Source organism: Hyperolius riggenbachi, chromosome 2 (assembly GCF_040937935.1).
Source record: "Hyperolius riggenbachi isolate aHypRig1 chromosome 2, aHypRig1.pri, whole genome shotgun sequence".
Lineage (NCBI taxonomy): Eukaryota > Metazoa > Chordata > Amphibia > Anura > Hyperoliidae > Hyperolius > Hyperolius riggenbachi.
This window is the reverse complement of record NC_090647.1, coordinates 33,363,328-33,386,401: the sequence shown is the minus strand read 5'-3', so window position 1 is coordinate 33,386,401 and position 23,074 is coordinate 33,363,328. Positions and strand designations below refer to the sequence as shown.

Sequence of the window (23,074 nt, the reverse complement as noted above, 5' to 3'; positions counted from 1 at the left end):
AAAGGGGGAAACCGCTTCCAATTGTGCAGATCGTTTATTATAAAATTAAAAAAGTCCTCAATAAAAACTTTACAACAAGTTTGGCAAGCGTCTCATAGGCTTACAAAAAAGGTACAGGTAGGCCCAGTTCCCGAGTGGCCGCTCTATAACCATCTGCTGCCTTAATCCCTGCTGTCAGTCAAAACGTTAAACCAGCAAGGTATGCTAGCACGCTGAGATGTTGGACGCAGCTCATTCGCTCCTACACTTCTCCACCAGTGACGTCACTCTTCTGGCTCTGCCCTATGCATTTCATTGCATAGCATATCATCAGGGGCTATGTCTACAACTATACACTTTCCAAATAAAAGTAGGTTCTTAATTTTCAGAAAGTGCTGGATCCCTTCTATAACATTAGTACTCCATTCCTCTTTGGATAAAGAGATGAAGGACCACAAGCGTGTCTGCTACTTCTTGTTGGTGGGGGCTGCCCTTCCGTTTGTTGTTGCTAAATTTTACCTTATGTACGTTAATTTACAATCTCAGAACATTAATACATACAGACAAACCGACATTTTTTTTTTTTATTATAAATATGATGTATGATGATGCTGATGTTGTTGTCCAAGTGAGTAGACGGCTGATGTTGTTGGAAGGTGGCAGGTCTTCCACACAACTCACCACCCCTCACTGGCAAACGAGAACGACTTAAAGAGCTGTTGCTGCTCAGCTCGCAATCTGGGCTTCCTCTTTGCCTCAGAATAGGTGATCTCAAACACAGTCAGTGTGTCTCTCGGTTTTTCCTGTGGTGGTTCCACATGGAATGGGGGCCGTGCCTCTCCGGACTCCACGTCCTTCCAGTCTATCTGGATGAAGAGCGGCTCTTCCCTCAGGTTTTTCACCAGTTTTTCACGCCTTATCTGGCTCTTGCACAGTAGCTTCTTCAAGAAGTCTTTCAGCATGATGTCCATCTCCGCTGTATAGTCTGGAGATGTGCAGCAAATGGAGGATCTGAGGTCAAAATCAAACCTATCCTCCTCATTCTTCAGGAATGGGTACCTGAAGGACGCCATGATAAAGAGCACGATTCCCATAGAGAAGTAATCTACTGTGTGGTTGTAGTCCATCTCTAGGAACACCTCCGGGGCCATATAGAACAAGGTCCCCTTACATCCTTTAGTCATGGCATTTCCAAAGACATTTTGTGCTGCCAGACCGAAGTCAGCGATCTTTATTTTCCCGACTCCGTCCAGAAGGATGTTTTCCGGCTTGATGTCTCGGTGGATTATACCCTTGGAGTGGATGTACTCCAGGCCGATGACCATCTGTGCAGCAAATAGTCTGATGGAAGAGAAATAAAATCATTATTAGCATCACATGTTCAATACACAAATAAAGCAGAAAGATGTATCCATGGGGCTAGGTGCACACATAGCAGAAATGCTACCATTGCAAACCGCTGTGTTTTATGCACCAATGTTACTCCATGGGCAGCATAAAAAAGGCATGGGTGTGTGTTTGTACTTTAGCGTTTTTATAATCGCTAGTTTTGTTGCATATAATGCATGAACGCATCAAAAAAGCACATAATGAAAGTCAATGGAAACGCAATATATTAAAGGACAACTGAAGTGAGAGGGATATGGAGGCTGCCATATTTATTTCCATCTAAGCAATGCCAGTTGCCACGCCCTCCTGCTGATCCTCTGCCTCTAATACTATTAGCCATAGCCCCTGAACAAGCATGCAGCAGATCAGGTGTTTCTGACATTAATGTCAGATCTGACAAGACTAGCTGCATGCTTGTTTCTGGTGTTATTCAGATACTACTGCAGAGAAATAGACCAGCAGGGCTGCCAGGCATCTGGTATTGATTATAAGAAAATAAATATGGCAGCCTCTGTATACCTCTTACTTCAGTTCCCCTTTAAGTTTTGTATGCGTTTTTGATGCGTTTTTTTTAAAAAAAATAAAGATATCTGATTATTTCCGCTTCCTGTTGTCTTCCTAGTGATTTGCATAAATGTAAATATTAAAACCCATAAAAAACGCATACAAATCTCACATGCGTTTTGTATATGCAAACCGCAAACGCATTAAAACCGCACACAAAACGGTTAAAAAACGCAAACGCAGCAAAAACACACAAAAAATGCACACAACTTAAAATGAAAACATGGCATAAAATGCAGCCTTTTCACGTTATGTTATGTGTGCACCCAGCCTGACTCATTCTAAAGATCTAATACAAATTTCAGTGTGTAAAATGACTTCCTCACATTGATGTGATGTAAATAAAGCATTTTACCAGAACCTTTTCTAATAAGGGTAATTTACAAGATGGAATAGTTGTAACAGGGGGACTAGCAGATAACCCCCCTCCCCCCCACACACACTAGTATGCAGAGCAGTGCAGGAAGAAGTGTATGCTCCCTGCTTGCAGCACCATGTTGCTCTGATATCCTCCCCACAGTGGGTGGGCTCTGTGTGCTGCACACCTCCACATGGCTACTGGCTCCTCTTACATGTCATGTGACAGGTATGCAGCATCATGCACAGCTGATGTGAGGAGGGCAGCTGAGTGACACAAGAACAGGTAACATACTCTGCTCCCTGCGCTGCTCTGCATATTGGGGATGGGGAGGTGGGACCCCCAGGTCACAGGGGTTACAGGCAGGGCTGGATTTACCATAAAGCACTGTAGGCACATGCCTACAGGCGCCTGATGATAGAAAGGCTGCTCTAGCTGCCTCCCTCTCTCCTTCCCTATGCAACTTAATATTGAGGGTACTTCTGGCTACCTAATACTAAGGGGCACCTGTAGCTACCCATGGCGGGCAAGGGAAGTAAGGGAGAAGTGACAGCTGGGACAGCCAGCACACTTGTGGTGTGGTTCGGCAGTGATTTGTAGGCTCAAGGAGGGTGGAGTCTAGGATGCCAAGACATTTGTGACTATAAGCTCCTGTGACACAAATCCGGGCCTGGTTACAGGGGCTTGAGGGGCAGTTGTTAGCTTTATAAAACAGCAGAGTCATCTCATGGCTCCCAACTGTCCCTCTTTGGGAGCCCTGCCCTTCTGTCTCTCTTTCCTCCTCACGTGTCCCTCTTTCAGGACTTTGTCCCTCTTTCTATATAAATATGGGTATTTCTCTACTGAAATTGACTCTAAACTGTATTCTCATCCTTTAAATTGATGTATTTCTAGTTTTCAAGTGTTAATATGAAGAAAAATGAACCAGGATTGAAAGGACCAGTGTCGTTTGAGTTATAAAACATATTTGTCTTATAAAATCTTTATGGTATGTGTGGCTAGGGGTGTGCCGGGGTGTGATCAGGGGTGTGGCAGGGGCGTGGCTTAAGTGTCCCTCTTTCTCATCTCAAAAAGTTCGGAGGTATGTAATCTTACCTTAGGGTTGTAATGTCAAAGGGAACATCAGCATCATCTATAAGTTTACACAGGTCTCCCCCGCTCAGGTACTCCATGGCAAAGTAGAGGTAATCCTCCGACTGGAATGTACCATAGAGCTGGGTGATGAAGGGACCCTTCTTAAGGGTCTTCAAGGCCTGACTCTCCCTAAAGATGACCTCGGGGTCTTTCTTCAGGAATGCTCTTTTCCTGACCATCTTGATGGCCAGCTGTTGGTCACTGGCTCGATGGGAAGCAAGGTAAACCTGGAAGAGACAGAGGAGAATATTTAGTATTCGATAGTTAAGATGGACCAATAACAAACACAGAATATTTATATCGTGCTTTTCTCCTGGCGGACTCAAAGCGGCAGAGCTGCAGCCACTAGGACGCGCTCTATAGGCAGTAGCAATGTTAGGGAGACTTGACTAAGGTCTCCTACTGAATATGTGCAGCTTACTGAACAGGCAGCGCCGAGATTCGAACCCTGGTCTCCTGTGTCAGAGGCAGAGCCCTTAAAGAGAATCTGTACTTTAAAATTCTTACAATAAAAAGCATTCCATTCTATTCATTATGTTCTCCTGGGCCCCTCTGTGCTGTTTCTGCCACTCCCTGCAATCCTGGCTTGTAATTGCCAGTTTTAGGCAGTGTTTACAAACAAAAGACATGGCTGCTAACAGCATGTTATAGGCTCAGAGGAGCTCAGTCTGTGACTCACACGGAGCCTGCAGGGGGTGTGTAGAGGGTGTGTATAGCTTCTGCCTATAACAGCAGAGCAGCACATTCCTGCCTGAGCCCGGCAAAGCCGTCAAAGGAAAGAAGATTAGATTATATAACAGAGATAATACAGCCACTGTGCAACTAGGAAAGGCTGCAGTAAGACAAACCACATTAGAACAGGTATAGGAACTTATAGGATAGAAGAAATAAGGCTGAACATTTTGTTACAGAGTCTCTTTAACCATTACCAAAGATACTCAAATTCGAATTTGGGTGAAACCCGGATAGTTACTATTCGGATTTCATCATGTGACCTGTGTGGGCTGGGCAGGGGGGTCAAGCTTACCTATCTGACGTCTTCTTAGGTCTGTTCCTCGGCGCCTCACACGATGCGTTCCACGCGGCGGTCATGTGATTACAAACACTTCCTCCTTTCCTCCTTCGGGTTGAAGGAGGAAGTGTTTATACTCACGTGACGAGTGTGGAACGCATCGTGGGAGGCGCAGAGGGATGGACCGAAGAGGATAGGTAAGCTTGACCCCCCCCCCCCCCCCCGTTCAGCCTGCACAGGTAACTGGGTGAAATCCGCACAGCAACTATCCGGGTCTCACCCGAATTCGGATTTGAGCATCTCTGACCATTACACTATCCAGCCACTACAATGCAAAAATGCTGCAGGCCAGAGTTGCTACCTGTCTATATCTAGTTCCACTGAGACCAATAAAGATGGCTATCTAAAGCCATATCTGGTCTGACCCCGCCCCTAGGGAAATCTATCTAATTACTTACCTTGCCAAATGCCCCATGTCCGAGAAATTGATGGAACTTGAAGCTGTCCACAGTCAGTGGCGTCCTGATGGTCTGGATTCCACTCGGGCCTTGGAAGAGAAAGAAAAATCACATTAATATCATCATCTACTGAGATTTCCTATAAACCAAAGCGTATACACAGGGCCGGCCTTTGACCTGAGCGACCTGTGCGATCGCTCAGGGCGCCGGCTTCCAGGGGGCGCTCCTGCCGCCTGGCCGCATGTAGCTGGCTGTGTCCGTCTCGCTCCGCCCCCCCCCCCCCCCCCGTGCGGCCACCGTGATGGAGGGGGGAGCCGCGGGGAGAGCAGCCCGTCCTCTCCCTCCCTCCTCTCCGGGCGCTCTCCGTGCTCCCCCCTGCAGAGTGCAGACTGCAGCCAGCAGTGAGAACAACTCACCTCCCTGGTTCCGATCGCCGGCGCCTCTCACTTGCCGCTGGTCTCCTCTTGTACATTGTCACTGATGCACAATAAACTTCCTGCTTAACAGGAAGTTTACTGTGTATCAGTGTCAATGTACAAGAGGAGACCAGCGGCAAGTGATACACCGTGAGAGGCGCCGGCGATCGGAACCAGGGAGGTGAGTTGTTCTCTCTGCAGTCTGCAGCAGCATCGGAGGGGGGAGCACGGAGGGTGGCCCGGAGAGGAAGGGAGGGAGAGGTCGGGCTGCCCTCCCCGCGGCTCCCCCTCCAGTATGAGGGGAGGGGAGCACCTACCTACCTACCTAATCTATACTGGGGGCACCTACCTATCTAGCCTGTACTGGGGGGGCAGCTACCTATCTAATCTATACTGGGGGGCAGGCAGCTACCTATCTAATCTATACTGGGGGCACCTACCTATCTAACCTATACTGGGGGGGGCAGCTAACTATCTAATCTATACTGGGGGCACCTACCTATCTAACCTATACGGGGGGGGGGGGGCAGCTACCTATCTAATCTATACTGGGGGCACCTACCTATCTAACCTATACTGGGGGGGGGGGGGGGGCAGCTACCTATCTAATCTATACTGGGGGCACCTACCTATCTAACCTATACTGGGGGCACCTACCTATCTAACCTATACTGGAGGGGCAGCTACCTATCTAACTTATACTGGGGGCAGCTACCTATCTAACCTATACTGGGGGCACCTACCTATCTAATCTATACTGGGGGCAGCTACCTATCTAACCTATGCTGGGGGCAGCTACCTATCTAACCTATGCTGGGGGCAGCTACTTATCTAATCTATACTGGGGGCAGCTACCTATCTAACCTATACTGGGGGCAGCTACCTATCTAACCTATACTGGGGGCAGCTACCTATCTAACCTATACTGGGGGCAGCTACCTATCTATACTATACTGAGGGAACCTACCTACCTAACCTATACTGGGGGGGGGGGGGCAGCTACCTATCTAACCTATACTGGGGGGGGGGCAGCTACCTATCTAATCTATACTGGGGGGGGGGCAGCTACCTATCTAATCTATACTGGGGCAGCAGCTACCTATCTAATCTATACTGGGGCAGCAGCTACCTATCTAATCTATACTGGGGGCAGCAGCTACCTATCTAATCTATACTGGGGGCAGCAGCTACCTATCTAATCTATACTGGGGGCAGCAGCTACCTATCTAAGCTATACTGGGGGCAGCTACCTATCTAACCTATACTGGGGGGGGGGCAGCTACCTATCTAATCTATACTGGGGGCAGCTACCTATCTAACCTTTACTGTAGGCAGATCCCCCTTTAGTGTATATAGGCTTAGGCTACTAGTCTTACAGTCGCAGATCCCCTTTTAGTGTATTTAGGCAGCAGATCCCCCCCCCCCCCCATTAGTGTATGTGTGTGGTGCGCTCACACGCGAAGAGGATGAATTTGGGGGGGGGGGGGCACCAAAATCTGGTTCTGCTCAGGGCGCTGTGAAACCTAAGGCCGGCCCTGTGTATACATAATCAAAGCCTATACATGGTTGTAAAGGTAACCCTACACTGGCAGATGTCTCGCTGAGATTAATAGGTAGTGAGAGATCTGCTTGTGCTCATCCACATCTTTCCTGCCGGGACCTTCTCACACTTATCTCTACTCCTCTATATGTCAGCCAGCATTCTCCCGCATGTGGACTCTGTGAAATAGTGATGAACCTTCTACCCTAGAATTTCCCCCAAAGGAGAGATCATGGAGAAATGTGATGGGCTGGTCATGTGATCACAGTGCAGGAACCTTTTGATTAGCTGGTCAGGATCCTTTTGATCCTGTATCACTTTTTATTATGCAAAAGAAACAGAAGTGAGATGTGATCAATGTGGCTGTGACTTGCCAATCAAAAGTCCTACAAATCTATCATATCATCAGAGCATCCACATATTGTCTATGATCTCTCCTGTAGGAAAAAGAAAGACATAGGTAAATTTGACCAATCAAATTGCATGATTGAGCAAATCAGATTGGACCAATCAAATTGCTGTTGTCTCAAGGAAATAACACTCTTTACTGGGCACAGGGGCGGTGCTTCTAGAGTGGCGAACTAGGCAATTGCTCATGCTCAGGGCCCTAGAGCAGGCTGATGTCCCCCTCCAGGTCTATCCCCAAGATAATAGTGCCCGCTCCCTCGGGGTCCTGTATTGATGCAGTATTACAGTGGAGCACACTCACCTTTCCAGCCAATACGCCCCCTTCCTATGTTCTGCCATCACCATCCCCGAACACTGGCGCCTGTCCTATGTGACCCGCAGGGCCAGCCTTTGGCCTGTGCGACCAGAGCGACCGCTCAGGGCGCCGGCCGCCGGCTTCCAGGGGGTGGCGCCGTGCCGCTCTCCTGTCACTCGGCCGCATATTGTTAATTAATGCTCACTGGCAGCGGCTGCGGGCTCCAGCTTGGCTGCGCAGCGGAGCGCAACTGTCTTCCTCTCTGGCTCCGCCCTCTGGTGCCGCTGGGGGTGATGGGGGAGAAGACCAGCAACAACTGCTGCAGCCTCTTGGAGGCAGTATGAGAGGCTCCGCCCCGCGCTGCTGGCCCCGTGACAGGAGGAGGTTGGAAGCGTGCGGTACACAGTGTCAGCCACCCTGCCCTGACCTGGCTGTGTGGCAGTGGGTGACTGGGTGTGACTGTCCCTTGAGATTCGGGCTGGCCATCTCCCCAAATGACTGGACAGACCCCACACCACCAGTAAAAGTAAGGCTCCGCTCCCCATCCCCAGGACATATATATATATATATATATATATATATATATGATATAGATCTGGTAGCCTAAGCATAGTGTATGTATATATATTGTTTAGAACCAATTATCATGTACTACGATTAAATATATATTTGTCAAGGGGTACTTGTGATCATGTTTACTATGCTAGGGGGTACTTGGTGAGTACAGGGTTATAAAAGGGGTACATACCAATAAAATGTTGAGAAACACTGATCTAGTCCCTAGCATAGTCATATGTGTATGTATGTAATGTGTAGTGCATGTATCATAGTCTAGGGACAATTTTTTAGGGGGAAGCCAATTAACTTATCTGTATGTTTTTGGGCTGTGGGAGGAAACCGGAGTGCACAGAGGAAACCTACGCAGACACGGGGAGAATATACAAACGCCTTGCAGATAGTGCCCTGGCTGGGAATTGAACCAGGGACCCAGTGCTGCAAGACGAGAGAGCTAACCACTACGCCACCGTGCTACCCGTACACTAAGGGGGGATCTGCCTACAAGACTAGTAGCCTATATCTGCCTATAATAGATCCCCCCTTAGTGTATATAGGCTACTAGTCTTGTATATGTAGGCAGATCCCCCATTTAGTGTATATATAGGCAGATCCCCCCTTAGGACCCTTTTACACTTAATCAGTTGCTCTCAGTTAAAACTGAAAGAAAACTGATTTTCAAAGTAAGTCCCATGTTTTCCTATGGCTCCTTTCACACTTAGCGCGTTTTAACTGAAATCTTAAAAAGTTATTTTAAAGTGAAAATGAAAATTATCTCATAGAAGATAACTCAGGATAAAAGTGTGTGTATGTGTGTGTGCGTGCGTGTGTGTAGGATGAATGGGGGCACCAAAATCTGGTTACGCTCAGGGCGCTGTCAAACCTAAGGCCGGCCCTGGTGACCCGGCAGCGTGTACATACTCACATAGCATGCTGCCGGCTCAGAGAGAACAGCCTCCAGTGTTAGGGGATGGTGACAGAAGGACACAGGAGGGTGCCTGGCTACTGGAAAGGTGAGTGCAATGCTGCCATTCTGCATCAATGCAGGGCACTGGATAACCACTATTAGCTAAGAGGGGATACCTTGGGAGGGGCAATCAGCTGGCTCATGGGCCTGGGGGACAACACTATCTGGGGTGTGGGGAGCAAAGGGAACAACTATAGCTGCATTGGAAAGTGTAGAAACATAATGTAATGCGCCTTGATAATAGCAACGACTCAGCACTCATTAATGGTGTGCCTGCTGTACACTCATTGCTATAGATTCCTCAGTATTAACCTCCCTGGGGATAAGCCCGACACAGTGTCGGGCTAGCCACTGCAGGGGATCGCATGGCCCCGGGAGAGTTTTTTTCAATGAAATTTGTTACATAGTCTTCAGCTAGCACTTGGCTAGCTACCTGTGCCCCCCAAGTGCCTCCACTCTCCCCCCCGATCCCCGCCGCAATACATACCCCCCAGGGATCCTGCGATGGCGCAGCCTCCCGATCAGCTCCAGGCTTTGCTATGGGGAGGATCGGGACTGCGCATGACGTCATGACGTCACGTCCGATCGTTGCCATAGCGACGAGTGACGCTAATTGGGAATCTGCGGCTCTCACGGGATCGCAGACGGGTGAGTGTTGCCCGCGGCGGTCTGGGGGAGCAGATAGGTGCCGGGAGACTTGGGGGACACAGGTAGCTAGCCTAGTGCTAGCTACCAAGTTTAAAACAAGATTTTTTTCTAAAAATCCCTCCCGCGGACGCAGCCTCATAAACTGCGTTCCGCTAGGAAAGTTAACCTATATATTTGAGATGTGTAATAACCAATAATGATGTAGTACTTACCAGCTTCTTCCTCCTCCACATCCACATGAGGTGAAGCATCAGACAGCTGATTTCCTGGCGCTGGAGTCCCAGCTACTTCCTCCACCACATAACCAGAAACATCAGCTTCTTCATTCTCCTCCACCAGATGCACACGAGGTGAAGCATCCGACAACTGGTATCCTGGCGCTGGATCCCCAGCTACTACCTCCACCACATGACCAGAATCACCTGTGAACACAAAGATAAAAAAATGATTAGCCTAACATTCAGCAAAATGCAACTTTTATTATTAGGTTTTGATTTTTTAAAGCGCCAATATATTACGCCGCACTGGACAATAAGTATATATAATGATACAAGAATGACAGATGTAAAAAGGTTATACAACATACAACAAAGTTATTCAAACAAACGCTGCAAGATACATGATCATGCGATTATGGGCTATAGTTAGGTATGCTCAGTAATACAGGTACAAGCTTTCACACACCGCCTAGTGTGAACCCAGCCTGCATCCTCTGACACTTCCGCCTTTACAGCAGCAGTGTGCCCCTGCTAACTCCGGGAAAATGTATTTTTTTGTGAAATTGATTGAACAATTTTTTCAGCAGATGCACTTTATGACCACAAGTATTCGGAAGTTAATTATCGATTGTTCAATAAGGGCATTTTCTCTCTTCAGATACCATCATAAAATCCAACTTTCAGATCGATTACATATTCTGTTGTAATTGACCAAACAATCGTTTCACATCAATTTTCACCCCAGACTATAGTTTTCTGTACATTTTGATCAGAAAAAGTGTGTCGAAAAAAAGATCGTATCCGATAACAAAAATTGTACCATTAATGGGCAATTTAAGCTTTGACTAATTACATTGCATGATTGGACCAATCGGATTGCATGGTTTGACCAGTCAGATTGGATCAATCACATTGCAAGGTTAGACCAAGCAATTTAAACCAATCACATTGCATGGTTGCACCAATAAGATCGAGCCTATCAGATTGCCCTGTTGGACCAATCAGATTGCACAATTGGTCCAATCAGATCAGACCAATCACATTGCACAATTGGACCAATCAGACTGGACCAGTCACCTGAATTGTGGCCATTAATGATCCAATCTTTTTTTGGGCAATTTGATTGGTACAATCTCATTTCGTCCAGTTGTGACCAAGTAACCCTGTGACCGACTGTGCCAAGTTTGAGGACCCTACCATTAGCATTCTAAGAATGGCTTCAGTTTAAAATTTCCTATTTAAATGAATGGCTGAAATTTGATAGCAGCATAATGGGAGGAGGAGGCCTCATCAGAATGGAGGCGGCAACCAAAGTGATTTAACCCTTGTTTACACTCCATGATAAGGTTCTTATTGACCTCTACATTGCTTTCAATTCACTAAAGCCCGGTACACACTTCCAATTATGATTGGCCAATCGCTGACTAATTTTACCAAAAAAACTCTAAGCCAGTCTCCATACTGAACTGTACATTATTTTGGCAGTTAGACTTAGCAACTGCCATTAAGGAAATGCTTTTGGAAAATAAATAATACCCTGCGAATCCCACATGAGGACTGGTTCAAAAGCAGTCGGTTCTGACAGATTATACCTGCTTTATTTGTTTGCTGTAGAGGTCATTTAATTTGTTTTCTACGTGTACAAAGTCATGGTTCCAAATTCTAGGCCAATTATTTGTTTATCAATTTGTTCACATATAACAGAAAATCTGACGGAAAGTGCCGGAAGGTCACAAGTGCATTTTTGTGCATTTTGTTTGTGTTTTGATATGCATTTTATGCATTTTTTGGGAATGTGGCCAGTATAGAAAGTGCCGGAAGGTCCCATCTGCTTCTACCACGCCCCTCTGGTGATGTCATAATAGCAGCCTGTATACCTCTGGTGATGTCAGGGAAGCTCAGCACCTGATGTCAGGGAAGCTCAGCACGCAAACAAAATGCACAAAAATGCACTTGTGACTCACATGTGGGAAACACAAACGCAGTAAAACGCAAGCAAAATACAAGTGTAAAATGCATCTGCGAACCGCAAATGCACTCAAAATACACTTCACTATGACAAAAAATGCAGAAACGCATTTGCAGCAAAACGCAAGCTTTCACGCAACGCCTAGTGCGTTCCCAGCCTGCATCTTCTGACACTTTCGCCTTTACAGCCGGAGTGTGCCCCTGCTAACTCTGGGATGAGTTCATTATTTGTGAAATTGATTGAACCAATCAGATTGGACCAATCACATAGCATGATTAAATCAATCTGATTGGACCAATCACATTGGTCTAAAGGTGCCCATTAACGGAATTTTTTTTCATCAGATCTTTTGAAGCATTTTTATGACCACAAGTTATCAGAAGTTAATTATCGATTGTTCATTAAGGGTATTTTCTCTCTTCAGATGTGATCATAAAATCCAACTTTCAGATCGATTACATTTTCTGGTCCAATCCACCAAAGAATGGTTTCACATCAATTTGCGCCACACTGTGCAATTTTCTGAACATTGTGATTATACAAAGTGTGTTGGAAAAGTGCATCTGTTGAAAAAAACTGTACCATTAATAGGCACCTTAAGATTATACTAATCACACTGCATGATTGTTCTAATCAGATTGGACCAATCGGACTGCATGATATAACCAGTCAGATTGGACCAATCACATTGCAAGGTTAGACCAATTAATTTAAACCAATCACATTGCATGATTGCACTAATCAGAATCAATTAAATTGCACTGTTGGACCAATCAGATTGCACAATTAGTCCAATCAGATCAGACCAATCACATTGCACAATTGGACCAATCAGACTGGACTAGGCAATTTGATTGGTGCAATCTGATTATGAAACCAAAAAGATACAGAGACTAGGCACCGTCCTGTTACTGCATTTATTCACTGTCCGCAGCCAAATGACATATAGTATTTGAATATAAGCATCAAACCTGTCAGCAGTCTTGCATCAAAAAATCATCGATGGCCCGGATACGCACGTGAGCAAGCGCTACAGAGCGCGAAACGGCTGTTGTGCACATCCATCACCCCCTGGTCACCACACCTTCCCACAGGCCTCACTGGAGGTATCGATGATTTTTTGATGCAAGACTGCTGACAGGTTTGATGCTTATATTCAAATACTATATGTCATTTGGCTGCGGACAGTGAATAAATGCAGTAACAGGACGGTGCCCAGTCTCTGTATCTTTTTGGTTTCATGTAACATTGGGAACTTTCTTCCTTTCTCTCCACTGGTAGCACGTCACTGTGCATGTCATGTTGCGGCCATAGAAGTGAGGACCTGCATATGCTACATTGGAGCAGGCGTTGCTCACCCTCATTACTGCCGGGTGCCCAGCTCCCACCCCTCGTTCTTCCCTGCAATCTGATTATGTCCAGTTGTGATCTCAGTCACCCTATGATCGACTGCGTCGTATGAGGACCCGACCATTAGCAGTCTAAGGGCCTGATTCACAAAGCGGTGCAAATTGTTTGCACGCCAGTGAAAAGCCCTTTATCACGCCTAAACTCAGTTTAGGCATGATAAGAAGAAACTCGCGCGAATCTTCCGCGCGCAACGTGTTGCGCACGCAAGCGCATAGGCACGCACGCACGCACCGCACCGCACTTCGCGCGCAGTGCCCATTAAGCCCTATGGGACTTTGTGCGCGCACGTGCGCGTTTGTGCGCGCACATTTTTGCACGCGGGACTTTGCGCGCGATAATCAGCACCCTATGACTGTGTCGTATGAGGACCCGACCATTAGCAGTCTAAGAATGGCTTCAGTTTAAAATTTCCTATTTAAAATGAAAGGCTTAAATTTGGTGAACTGTTTTAGGCTCCTCCCACTTTTTCTAAATTTTAACCCCAGTCACCCACTGACTGACTGTGTCAAGTTTGGGGAGTCTGGCTTCAATACTGTGAGAAAGACAGCTTATTACATTTTCTCATTAAATCATTGAGAAAAATTTAAAAATCATCACTTATTATTGGTCTGCCTGCTGTTCACTTATTGCTATAGATTCCTCAATATTAACCTATATATTTGGGATGTGTAATAACATATAATGATGTAGTACTTACCAGCTTCTTCCGCTTCCACCACGTAAGGTGAAATAACCGATATCTGATATTCCGGCGCTGGGTTCCCAGCTACTCCCTCCTCCACATGACCGAAATCATCCGATATCAGATATTCCTGTGCTCCTGAAGAACGCCCGGTAGAAGGGGCAGGTCTACAGCAGCGGAAAAGTCTGCCCAAGAAAGCCCTGATGGAACGCACAGCTGCGTGGGCTCTGCTCCTCCTAGCCGGTGGTGTGGGCCCTGGGGTAGCAGTCGCAGGCTGTGCTGAAGGCTGCTGAACCTCAAGCCTGAGGTTCAGTTTGCGTCGCCTTTTACAGCAGCGCAACATAATTCACTAATGATAATCTCACTAATGAGTAAATCGCTCGAGAGCAAAAGCAATTGTCTTCACTTGAGCAAATGGAGACAAAAGTGAGCCTCTGAGTGCTCAACACCTGTTTATATACACAGGCTGCCATTATGACATCACTTCCCTGACATCACCAGAGGTATACAGGCTCTATTATGACATCACAAGAGGGGGCGTGGTGGCAGCAGATGGGACCTTCTAGCACTTTCCATCAGATTTTATGTTAAATATGTGAACAAATAGATAAAAAATAATAGGCCTAGAATGTGGAACCATGAATGTGTACATGCAGAACATAAATTATAGGACCACTACAGCAAAAAAAATAAAGCAGGTAAAATCTGTCAGAACCGACAGCTTTTGAACTAGTCCTCGTGTGAGATTCGCAGGGTATTATTTATTTTCCATAAGCATTTCCTTAATGGCAGTTGCTAAGTCAAACTGCTAAAATAGTGTACAGTTGGGTGTGGAGACTGGCTTATTTTATTTATTTTTCAGGTAAAATTAGTCAGTGGTTGGTCAGTCATAACTGAAAGTGTGTACCGGGCTTTGGTGAGCTGAAACCAATGTAGCGGTCAATATGCAGCTTACCATGGAGTGTAAACAAGAGTTATCTCACTTAGGTTGCAGCCTCCCTTCTGATGAGGCCACCGCCTTCCCTTATGCTGCTCTCTGGGTTGGAATACACTAGGCAGAAACGCTAGCATTGCGTAAAACGCTAGAGTAACTTTCTGCATATTTTTCCAAAACGCATCTAAAACGCACATTGTGGTCAGTATAAAAACACCTTTTCAGTGTCCTCTCTGGCTCATCACTAGGAAGTTCAAAGGAAGCAGAAACACATTATCAAACTTGGTTTAAAGAAAAAAAAAAACACATTAAAAACGCAATAAAAATACAATAAAAAGCTATACCTCTGCGTCACAATTGAGGTTATGTGCGTTTTAGATGCATTTTGGAAAAATATGCAGAAAGTTCTGCATTACAAAAAGGCACATTGTAGAACACAAATTAATGAGGTTTTTCATGTGGCCCATTGACATACATTATACGCGTTAACGCTATTGTTTTACGCAATGCTAGTGTTTCTTCCTAGTGTGTTCCTACCCAGAGAGCAGCAAAACGGTAGGCGGCGGCCTCATCAGAATGGAGGCGGCAACCTAAGTGATTTAACCATTGTTTAAACTCTATGATAAGGTTGTTTTTTTTTTACCTCTACGTTGGTTTCAATTCACTAAAGCCTGGTACACACTTTTAGGCTACTTACACACTAAGACGTTGCGTTAGGTGCTACGTTAAGGTCGCATAACGTGCCCCTAACGCAACGCATGGTGTGCGGGAGAGGACGGTAGAGTGAGCCGCGTTAGGCGGCTCTATCCGCATAAGGTCTCCTAGAGTGGTGCTGATTGGCCGGAGGGACCACGTGATGCGGAGCGAGACACTCCGCATCACGTGGTCCTGCCGGCCAATCAGCGGTCGCCAGTGCAGTGCATATTAAGTAGCCATGTGCGCGACTACTGTAGCAGCATCTCCCCGCCTCCTCTCCGCCCCCCACTGAGCATGTGCAAACAGTCTACCGCGGCTAAAGCCGCTAGAACGCACAGCATGCTGCACTTTCACTACAACGTGCAGCGTTACATGTAACGCAACGTGGGTAGTGTGAACAGCCCACTTGTGTTACATTGCTGTGCGTTGGGGGAGCGTTACAGGCTGCACTAACGTGCGCCTGTAACGTCCCTGTGTGGAAGCAGCCTCAATTATGATTGGCCAATCGCTGACTAATTTTACCAAACAACCTCTAAGCCAGTCTCCATACTCACCTGAACAGTATTTTGTCAGTTAGACTTAGCAACGTCCATTAATGCTTTTGGAAAAGAAATAATACCCTGCGAATCCCACATGAGGACTAATTCAAAAGCTGTCGGTTCTGACAGATTTTATCTGTTTTATTTTTTTTGCTGTAGTGGTCCTTGAATTTGTGTTCTACGTGTACAAAGTCATGTTTATCTATTTGTTCACATATAACATAAAATCTGATGGAAAGTCACCAGAGGGGCGTGGTGGAAGCAGAAGGGACCTCCCGGCACTTTCCATACTGGCCACATTCCCCAAAAATTGCATAAAATGCATATCAAAAACGCAAACAAAATGCACAAAAATACACTTGTGACTCACATGTGGGAAACACAAATTCAGGAAAACGCAACCAAATACAAGTGTGAAACACTTCTGCGAACCGCAAATGCACTCCAAATGCACTTCCTTATGACAAAAAATGCAGAAACACATATGCAGCAAAACGCAACCTTTCACGCAACACCTAGTGCGTTCCCAGCCTGCATCTTCTGACACTTCCACCTTTACAGCCGGAGTGTGCCCCTGCTAACTCTGAGATGAGTTCATTATTTGTGAAATTGATTGAACCAATCAGACTGGACCAATCACATAGCATGATTAAATCAATGTGATTGGATCAATCACATTGGTCTAAAGGGGCCCATTAACTGAACAATTTTTTCATCAGATGCGATCTTTTGAGAGGCACTTTTAAGATCGCAAGTAAGCGGAAGTTAATTATCATTTGTTCAGTAAGAGTTTTTTCTCTCTTCATATGTGATCATAAAATCCAACTTTTAGATCAATTACATTTTCTGGTCCAATCAACCAAAGAATGGTTTCACATCAATTTGCGCCACACTGTGCAGTTTTCTGTACGTTGTGATTATACAAAGTGTGTTGAAAAAGTGCATCTGTTTATAAAATTGTACCGTTAATAGGCACCTTAAGATTATACTAATCACACTGCATGATTGTGCTAATCAGATTGGACCAATCGGACTGCATGATATGACCAGTCAGATTGGACCAATCACATTGCAAGGTTAGACCAATCAATTTCAACCAATCACATTGCATGATTGCACTGATCAGATTGAACCAATCAAATTGCACTGTTGGACCAATCAGATTGCACAATTAGTCCAATCAGATCAGACCAATCACATTGCACAATTACATAGTTACATAGTTACATAGTTATTTTGGTTGAAAAAAGACATACGTCCATCGAGTTCAACCAGTATAAAGTACAACACCAGCCTGCTCCCTCACATATCCCTGTTGATCCAGAGGAAGGCGAAAAAACCCTTACAAGACATGGTCCAATTAGCCCCTAAAGGGAAAAATTCCTTCCCGACTCCAGATGGCAATCAGATAAAATCCCTGGATCAACATCATTAGGCATTACCTAGTAATTGTAGCCATGGATGTCTTTCAACGCAAGGAAAGCATCTAAGCCCCCTTTAAACGCAGGTATAGAGTTTGCCATAACGACTTCCTGTGGCAATGCATTCCACATCTTAATCACTCTTACTGTAAAGAACCCTTTCCTAAATAAATGGCTAAAACGTTTTTTCTCCATGCGCAGATCATGTCCTCTAGTCCTTTGAGAAGGCCTAGGGACAACAAGCTCATCCGCCAAGCTATTATATTGCCCTCTGATGTATTTATACATGTTAATTAGATCCAGTCTAAGGCGTCTTTTCTCTAGATTAAATAAACCCAGTGTGAAGAAACGCGGAAAAGCCGACGCATGGACGCAGCATGAGGTGGCTGTTTCCGCGGCTGGCATAGCGGAACGCGGAGAAACCGCGCACACAGGCCTGCTACTGACAGTCTGACCAGGCGCGGGGAGGCCACCGCATGTGCTGATAGCGGTGCGGCTCACCCCGCGTGCAGGCCAGGAGAGACATTGCAAAGCGTGACTGGTGTGGCTGGGACTGATAGTCCACACAGGTTCAGAATGACGCGCGCGCGCTGAGAGGCAGAGTTTATATGACAGCCAGAAGAAGGTCAGCTGACCAAGCTGGTCAGCTGACATTTCCACCACTTTTCATTGGTCCAGCACTTAGGGGAGGCGCAGGAGGCGCTGATGTATATATACTGGGTGCTGGTCAGTTCTCTGGTGTCTGACGTTGCGATCACTACGTGGTAGCACTCAGACCTTGTCAGTATCTGTGTTCTAGCATAGTTTCCAAAGGTGTTGATGATCACGGAGCTCACACCTTAGTGTTAGGAATATTGAACTGTATTATTTGTTATGATCTTCTGCTTGCCTGACTATCCTCCTAAACTCTGATTCTGTACCTTGCTATTTCTGATATCCTGTTGCCAAACTCTGCTCGTTCCTGGACTCGACCTCCTGATTCTGTACCTTGCTATTCTGATACTCTGTTGCCTAACCCTGCCTGTTCATTGGATTCCGTATCTGTCTCCTGAAATCTGTACCTTATCTGTCTGTGTGTTAACGACCTGGCTTGCCCGACCTCGAGAACTGGCCTTACTGTTAGAGGCAGTTCCCAGACCTGTTAGTGACACCCTCTCTCTGGTGTCACTCACACTCTGTCCTTCCTACTCTCAGCCTAGCTCCTCCCCAGGGAGAGTCTAGGCCAACGGAAGGAACATTCTACTGTGCAGTACTCAAAATATTGCTGTTGCACTCTACACTCACTTGTTATCTCAGGTGTCCAGAGGTTAGTAGATATATCTGATTATCGGTGATACTGCAGATCATCAATAATCGGGTATATTCTGTATTCTCGGTGATACTGCAGTTCACCGGTAATCAGACCCTCTCTGTGTTACACCGATCATTACAGAACGCCAGACCAAAACCCAAATGGACGCACTGTATAGCCATGTTTAAGTCCTGACCACCACGGTAAATCAACTTTCCGCGGCAGTTTTGAACCAACAGACCCAGACATGTCAGATATTTGGGGCTATTCAGGAACTTCAAACAGTGCAATCTCCTCTTAGCACAGACACACGTATGCCTGTACCTGAAAAATTTTCCGGTCACAGATCTGACTTCCGAAATTTTAGGAGTAGAGTGTTATCATACTTTGAGTTGAGTCCTAATTCTTCAGGAACTATGGCCCAAAGGGTTACATTTATTAAGACTTTGTTATCAGGCGATTCTCAGACCTGGGCATACAGTCTGCCCTCCGGAGATTTAGCCTTAACCTCCGTAGATGAATTTTTTAAGGCTATGGCCGTAATTTACGACGATCCAGACATTGCCTCGACTTCTGAGCGGAAGCTCAAGTTGTTACGTCAAGGCAAGAGTCCGGTTGAACAGTATGCTGCTGAATTTAGAAGGTGGTCAGTGTCAGCCAGGTGGGACACCTTTGCCCTTTTGGTTTGTTTCCTATCAGGGTTGTCAGATGAGGTCTCCGATCTCATGCTAAGCCAGCCTGAGCCCAAATCTATCGATAAGGCCATTTCATCAGCCATCAGGATAGATCGCCGGCTGCGCTATCAGAGACAGACCCGGGGTGGAAACCATGTGAAAATAATGTCCCACGCTGTGCCCTCTGAAACTCCACCTCCTCCCGATTTGCCTCCACCTGAACCAATGCAGATTGGTCGGTCAGCGTTTTCTCAAGTGGAGCGGAAGCATTACTACCTAGATGAGAAACGGTTACTTCTTCCTTGTACTGTTACATGGGAAGATAAAACTGAGGTTTCTGAGGCCTTTATTGATTCAGGCGCTGCAGCTAATGTTATGGATTTCGAATTTGCAAAGAAATTGGGTATTCCGCTCACCCCAGTAAAACCACCCATTCAGGTTACGGCAGTAGATGATTCCCCCATGCAAAGTAATCATCCGCTGTCTCAGACACCAGAGGTGGAAGTCACTATAGGGGTACTACACAACGAAAAATTACAGTTTTTTGTATAACACATGACCACCTCCACAGTCATCCTTGGTATGCCATGGTTGCACCTTCACTCCCCACAGATCAATTAGACCACTGGGCAGTTAACTAGCTGGTCAATTCATTGTTTCCAGCAGTGTTTAGGGAAGGTGACATTGGGCCAGACCAGGATTCATTTGGAGGGGGTTCCAGTACAATATTCCGAGTATTCAGATGTGTTCTGTCCCAAGGCTGCTGATAAGTTACCGCCACATCGCCCGTTTGATTGCCCCATCGATCTCCGATCTGGTTGTATGCCCCAAGGGGTCATCTCTACAATTTGTCTGGGCCAGAGAAAGTGGCCATGCAGGAGTACATTCGTGAGAATTTAGCCAAGGAGTTCATTCGCCCCTCTCGGTCGCCCACTGGCGCAGGGTTCTTTTTTGTTAAAAAAAAGACAGAGGCCTGCGGCCATGCATAGATTACCGGGTCCTGAATAAAATCACTGTGAAGAATCGCTACCCTTTGCTCCTGATAGATGACCTGTTTACACAAGTTGCCAACGCTAAAATCTTTTCGAAATTAGATTTACGGGGTGCATACAACCTGGTGCGAATTAGAAAAGGCGATGAATGGAAGACGGCCTTTAACACGCCCGACGGGCATTACGAGTACTTAGTGATGCCCTTCGGGCTGAGTAATGCCCCGGCCGTCTTCCAAGAACTAATTAATGAGGTATTCAGGGAGGTGTTGGGAAAATTCGTGTTAGTATACCTTGATGATATACTTATTTTTTCAAACAACCTCTCTGAGCACAGGACACACGTCCGATTTGTATTGGACAAACTAAGGCAGAACATGCTTTACGCTAAATTGGAGAAATGCATCTTCGAGGTAGCATCTGTCACCTTTTTAGGGTACATAATTTACACCTCGGGCCTGTCGATGGACCCTGCCAAGGTCTCTGCTGTGCTGGAGTGGCCTCAACCTGTGGGGTTAAAATCTCTTAAGAGATTCTTGGGCTCTTGCCCTGCTGCTGACATTTTGACCCAGTGCGGGGAGGCCACCGCCGGTGCGGATAGCGGTGCGACCAACCCCGCGCATGGGTCAGCAGAGACATTGCAAGGCAGTGCGAGGGTGGCTGGGACTGATAGTCCACCTAGGTTCAGAGTGACGCGCGTGCGCGCGGAGAGGCAGAACTTTTATGACAGTCAGAGAAGGGTCAGCTGACCAGGCCGGTCAGCTGACAATCACAGCAATTTTCATTGGTCCAGCAATTAGGGGAGGTGCTGGAGAGCACTAGTGTATATATGCTGGGTGCTGGTCATTCTCTGGTTGTCTGGCGTTGCGATCACAACGTGGTAGCACTCAGACCTTGTTCGTATCTGTGTTCTAGCATAGTTTCCAAAGGTGTTGACATCAAGGCGTTCACACCTTAGCGTTAGGAATATTATCTGTATTATTTGTTATGACCTTTTTGCCTGCCTGACTATTCTTCTGAACTCTGATCCTGTACCTTGCTAATTCTGTTATCTTGTTGTCAAACTCTGCTCGACTCTGTACCTCGTTATTCTGATTTCCCGTTGCCAAACCTTGCCTGTTATTGGATTCCGCAACTGCCTTCTGATTCTGTACTTTATCTGTCTGTGTGTTGACGACCTGGCTTTGCCGACCTCGAGAACTAGCCTTACTGTTAGAGGCAGTTCCCAGATCTGTTGGTGACACCCTCTCTCCTTGGTGTCACTCACACTCTGTCCTTCCTACTCTCTGCTTAGCTCCTCCCCCGGGAGAGTCTAGGCTCACGGAAGGAACATACTTCGGTGTGTACTCAAAGTATTACTGTTGCACTAACACTCGCTCATTACTCAGGTGTCCAGAGGTTAGAAGATATATCTGATTATCGGTGATAATGCAGATCATCAATAATCGGGTATATTCTGCATTCTCGGTGATACTGCAGTTCACCGGTAATCAGACCCTCTCTGTGTTACACCAATTGTTACAGAACGCCAGACCAAAACAAAATGGACGCACGCACTGATCGTCTGGGCGCACTTTCCACTTCGGTGGATAACATCAACCAAGTGCTGGGTACTCACCAAGCATTAATTGATGCCCTATCAGGGTCTGTACAAACCCTCCAGACGTCAGTGGATGAGGTGCGATCCCCTCCTAGCGTTGACATACGTATGCCCGTACCCGAAAGATTTTCTGGCCATAGATCTGGCTTTCGAAATTTTAGGAGTAGAGTGTTGTCCTATTTTGAATTTAGACCCCGATCGTCGGGGACCGAGACCCAAAAGGTTACATTTATTAAAACCTTGTTATCTGGCGACTCTCAGACATGGGCGTACAGTTTGCCCACCGGAGACCTAGCCCTTACTTCGGGGGAGGAATTTTTTAAAGCCATGGCAGTAATTTACGACGATTCGGACCTTGCCTCGACTTCTGAGCGGAAGCTCAAGCTTTTGCGTCAAGGCAAAGGTCCGCTTGAAGATTATGCAGCGGAATTTAGGAAGTGGTCAGTTACAATGGGACACTTATGCCCTGTTAGATTGTTTCTTGTCAGGGCTGTCCGATGAGGTCTCTGATCTAATGCTAAGCCAGCCCGCGCCCAGAACAGTCGATGAGGCCATCTCAGCGGCCATACGAATCGACCGCAGGCTACGCTATCAAAAACAGACCAGGGGTACTTATCGTGCTAGAGTAGTATCTTACGCCACAACACCAGTGACACCACTTCCTTCTGTCTCATCTCCTCCCGTCTTGCCTCCACCCGAGCCAATGCAGATTGGTCGGTCCAAGCTGTCCCAGGTGGAGCGAAGACGGAGGATGTCTGAACAGCTGTGTCTGTTTTGCGCTGAAGGGGGACATAGAGTACGAGACTGTCCTAATAAGCCGGGAAACGCTACCGCCTAGGAATTGTAGGGGGTAGCACCCTAGGCGCCCGATTCTTACCCCTAGAAGATAAACGATTGCTTCTTCCTTGCACTGTTACGTGGGAAGATA

At 46.4% G+C, this 23,074-nt stretch overlaps 1 protein-coding gene across 1 annotated transcript; it reads right to left on the bottom strand.

Moving 5' to 3' along the window:
• Window positions 1-656: 656 nt before the first annotated feature.
• On the bottom strand, window positions 657-14,345 carry LOC137544746 (protein kinase C theta type-like). The gene is made up of 5 exons (XM_068265837.1): window positions 14,018-14,345; window positions 9,936-10,145; window positions 4,895-4,983; window positions 3,386-3,651; window positions 657-1,320 (listed from the first exon to the last, which is right to left on the bottom strand). The coding sequence occupies exons 1-5, from the start codon at window positions 14,343-14,345 to the stop codon at window positions 657-659; spliced, it is 1,557 nt and encodes a 518-aa protein (XP_068121938.1).
• Window positions 14,346-23,074: the final 8,729 nt, after the last annotated feature.

What these genes read in the sequence shown, in the direction of transcription:
- LOC137544746 (XM_068265837.1), bottom strand. Translation starts at nt 14,345, where the DNA reads ATGTTGCGCTGCTGTAAAAGGCGACGCAAACTGAACCTCAGGCTTGAG. An exon ending in GGTGGAAGCGGAAGAAGCTG is followed by an intron (nt 10,146 to 14,017) that starts GTAAGTACTACA and finishes TTGTGTTCACAG; the next exon opens with GTGATTCTGGTCATGTGGTG. An exon ending in TGTGGAGGAGGAAGAAGCTG is followed by an intron (nt 4,984 to 9,935) that starts GTAAGTACTACA and finishes TTCTCTTCCAAG; the next exon opens with GCCCGAGTGGAATCCAGACC.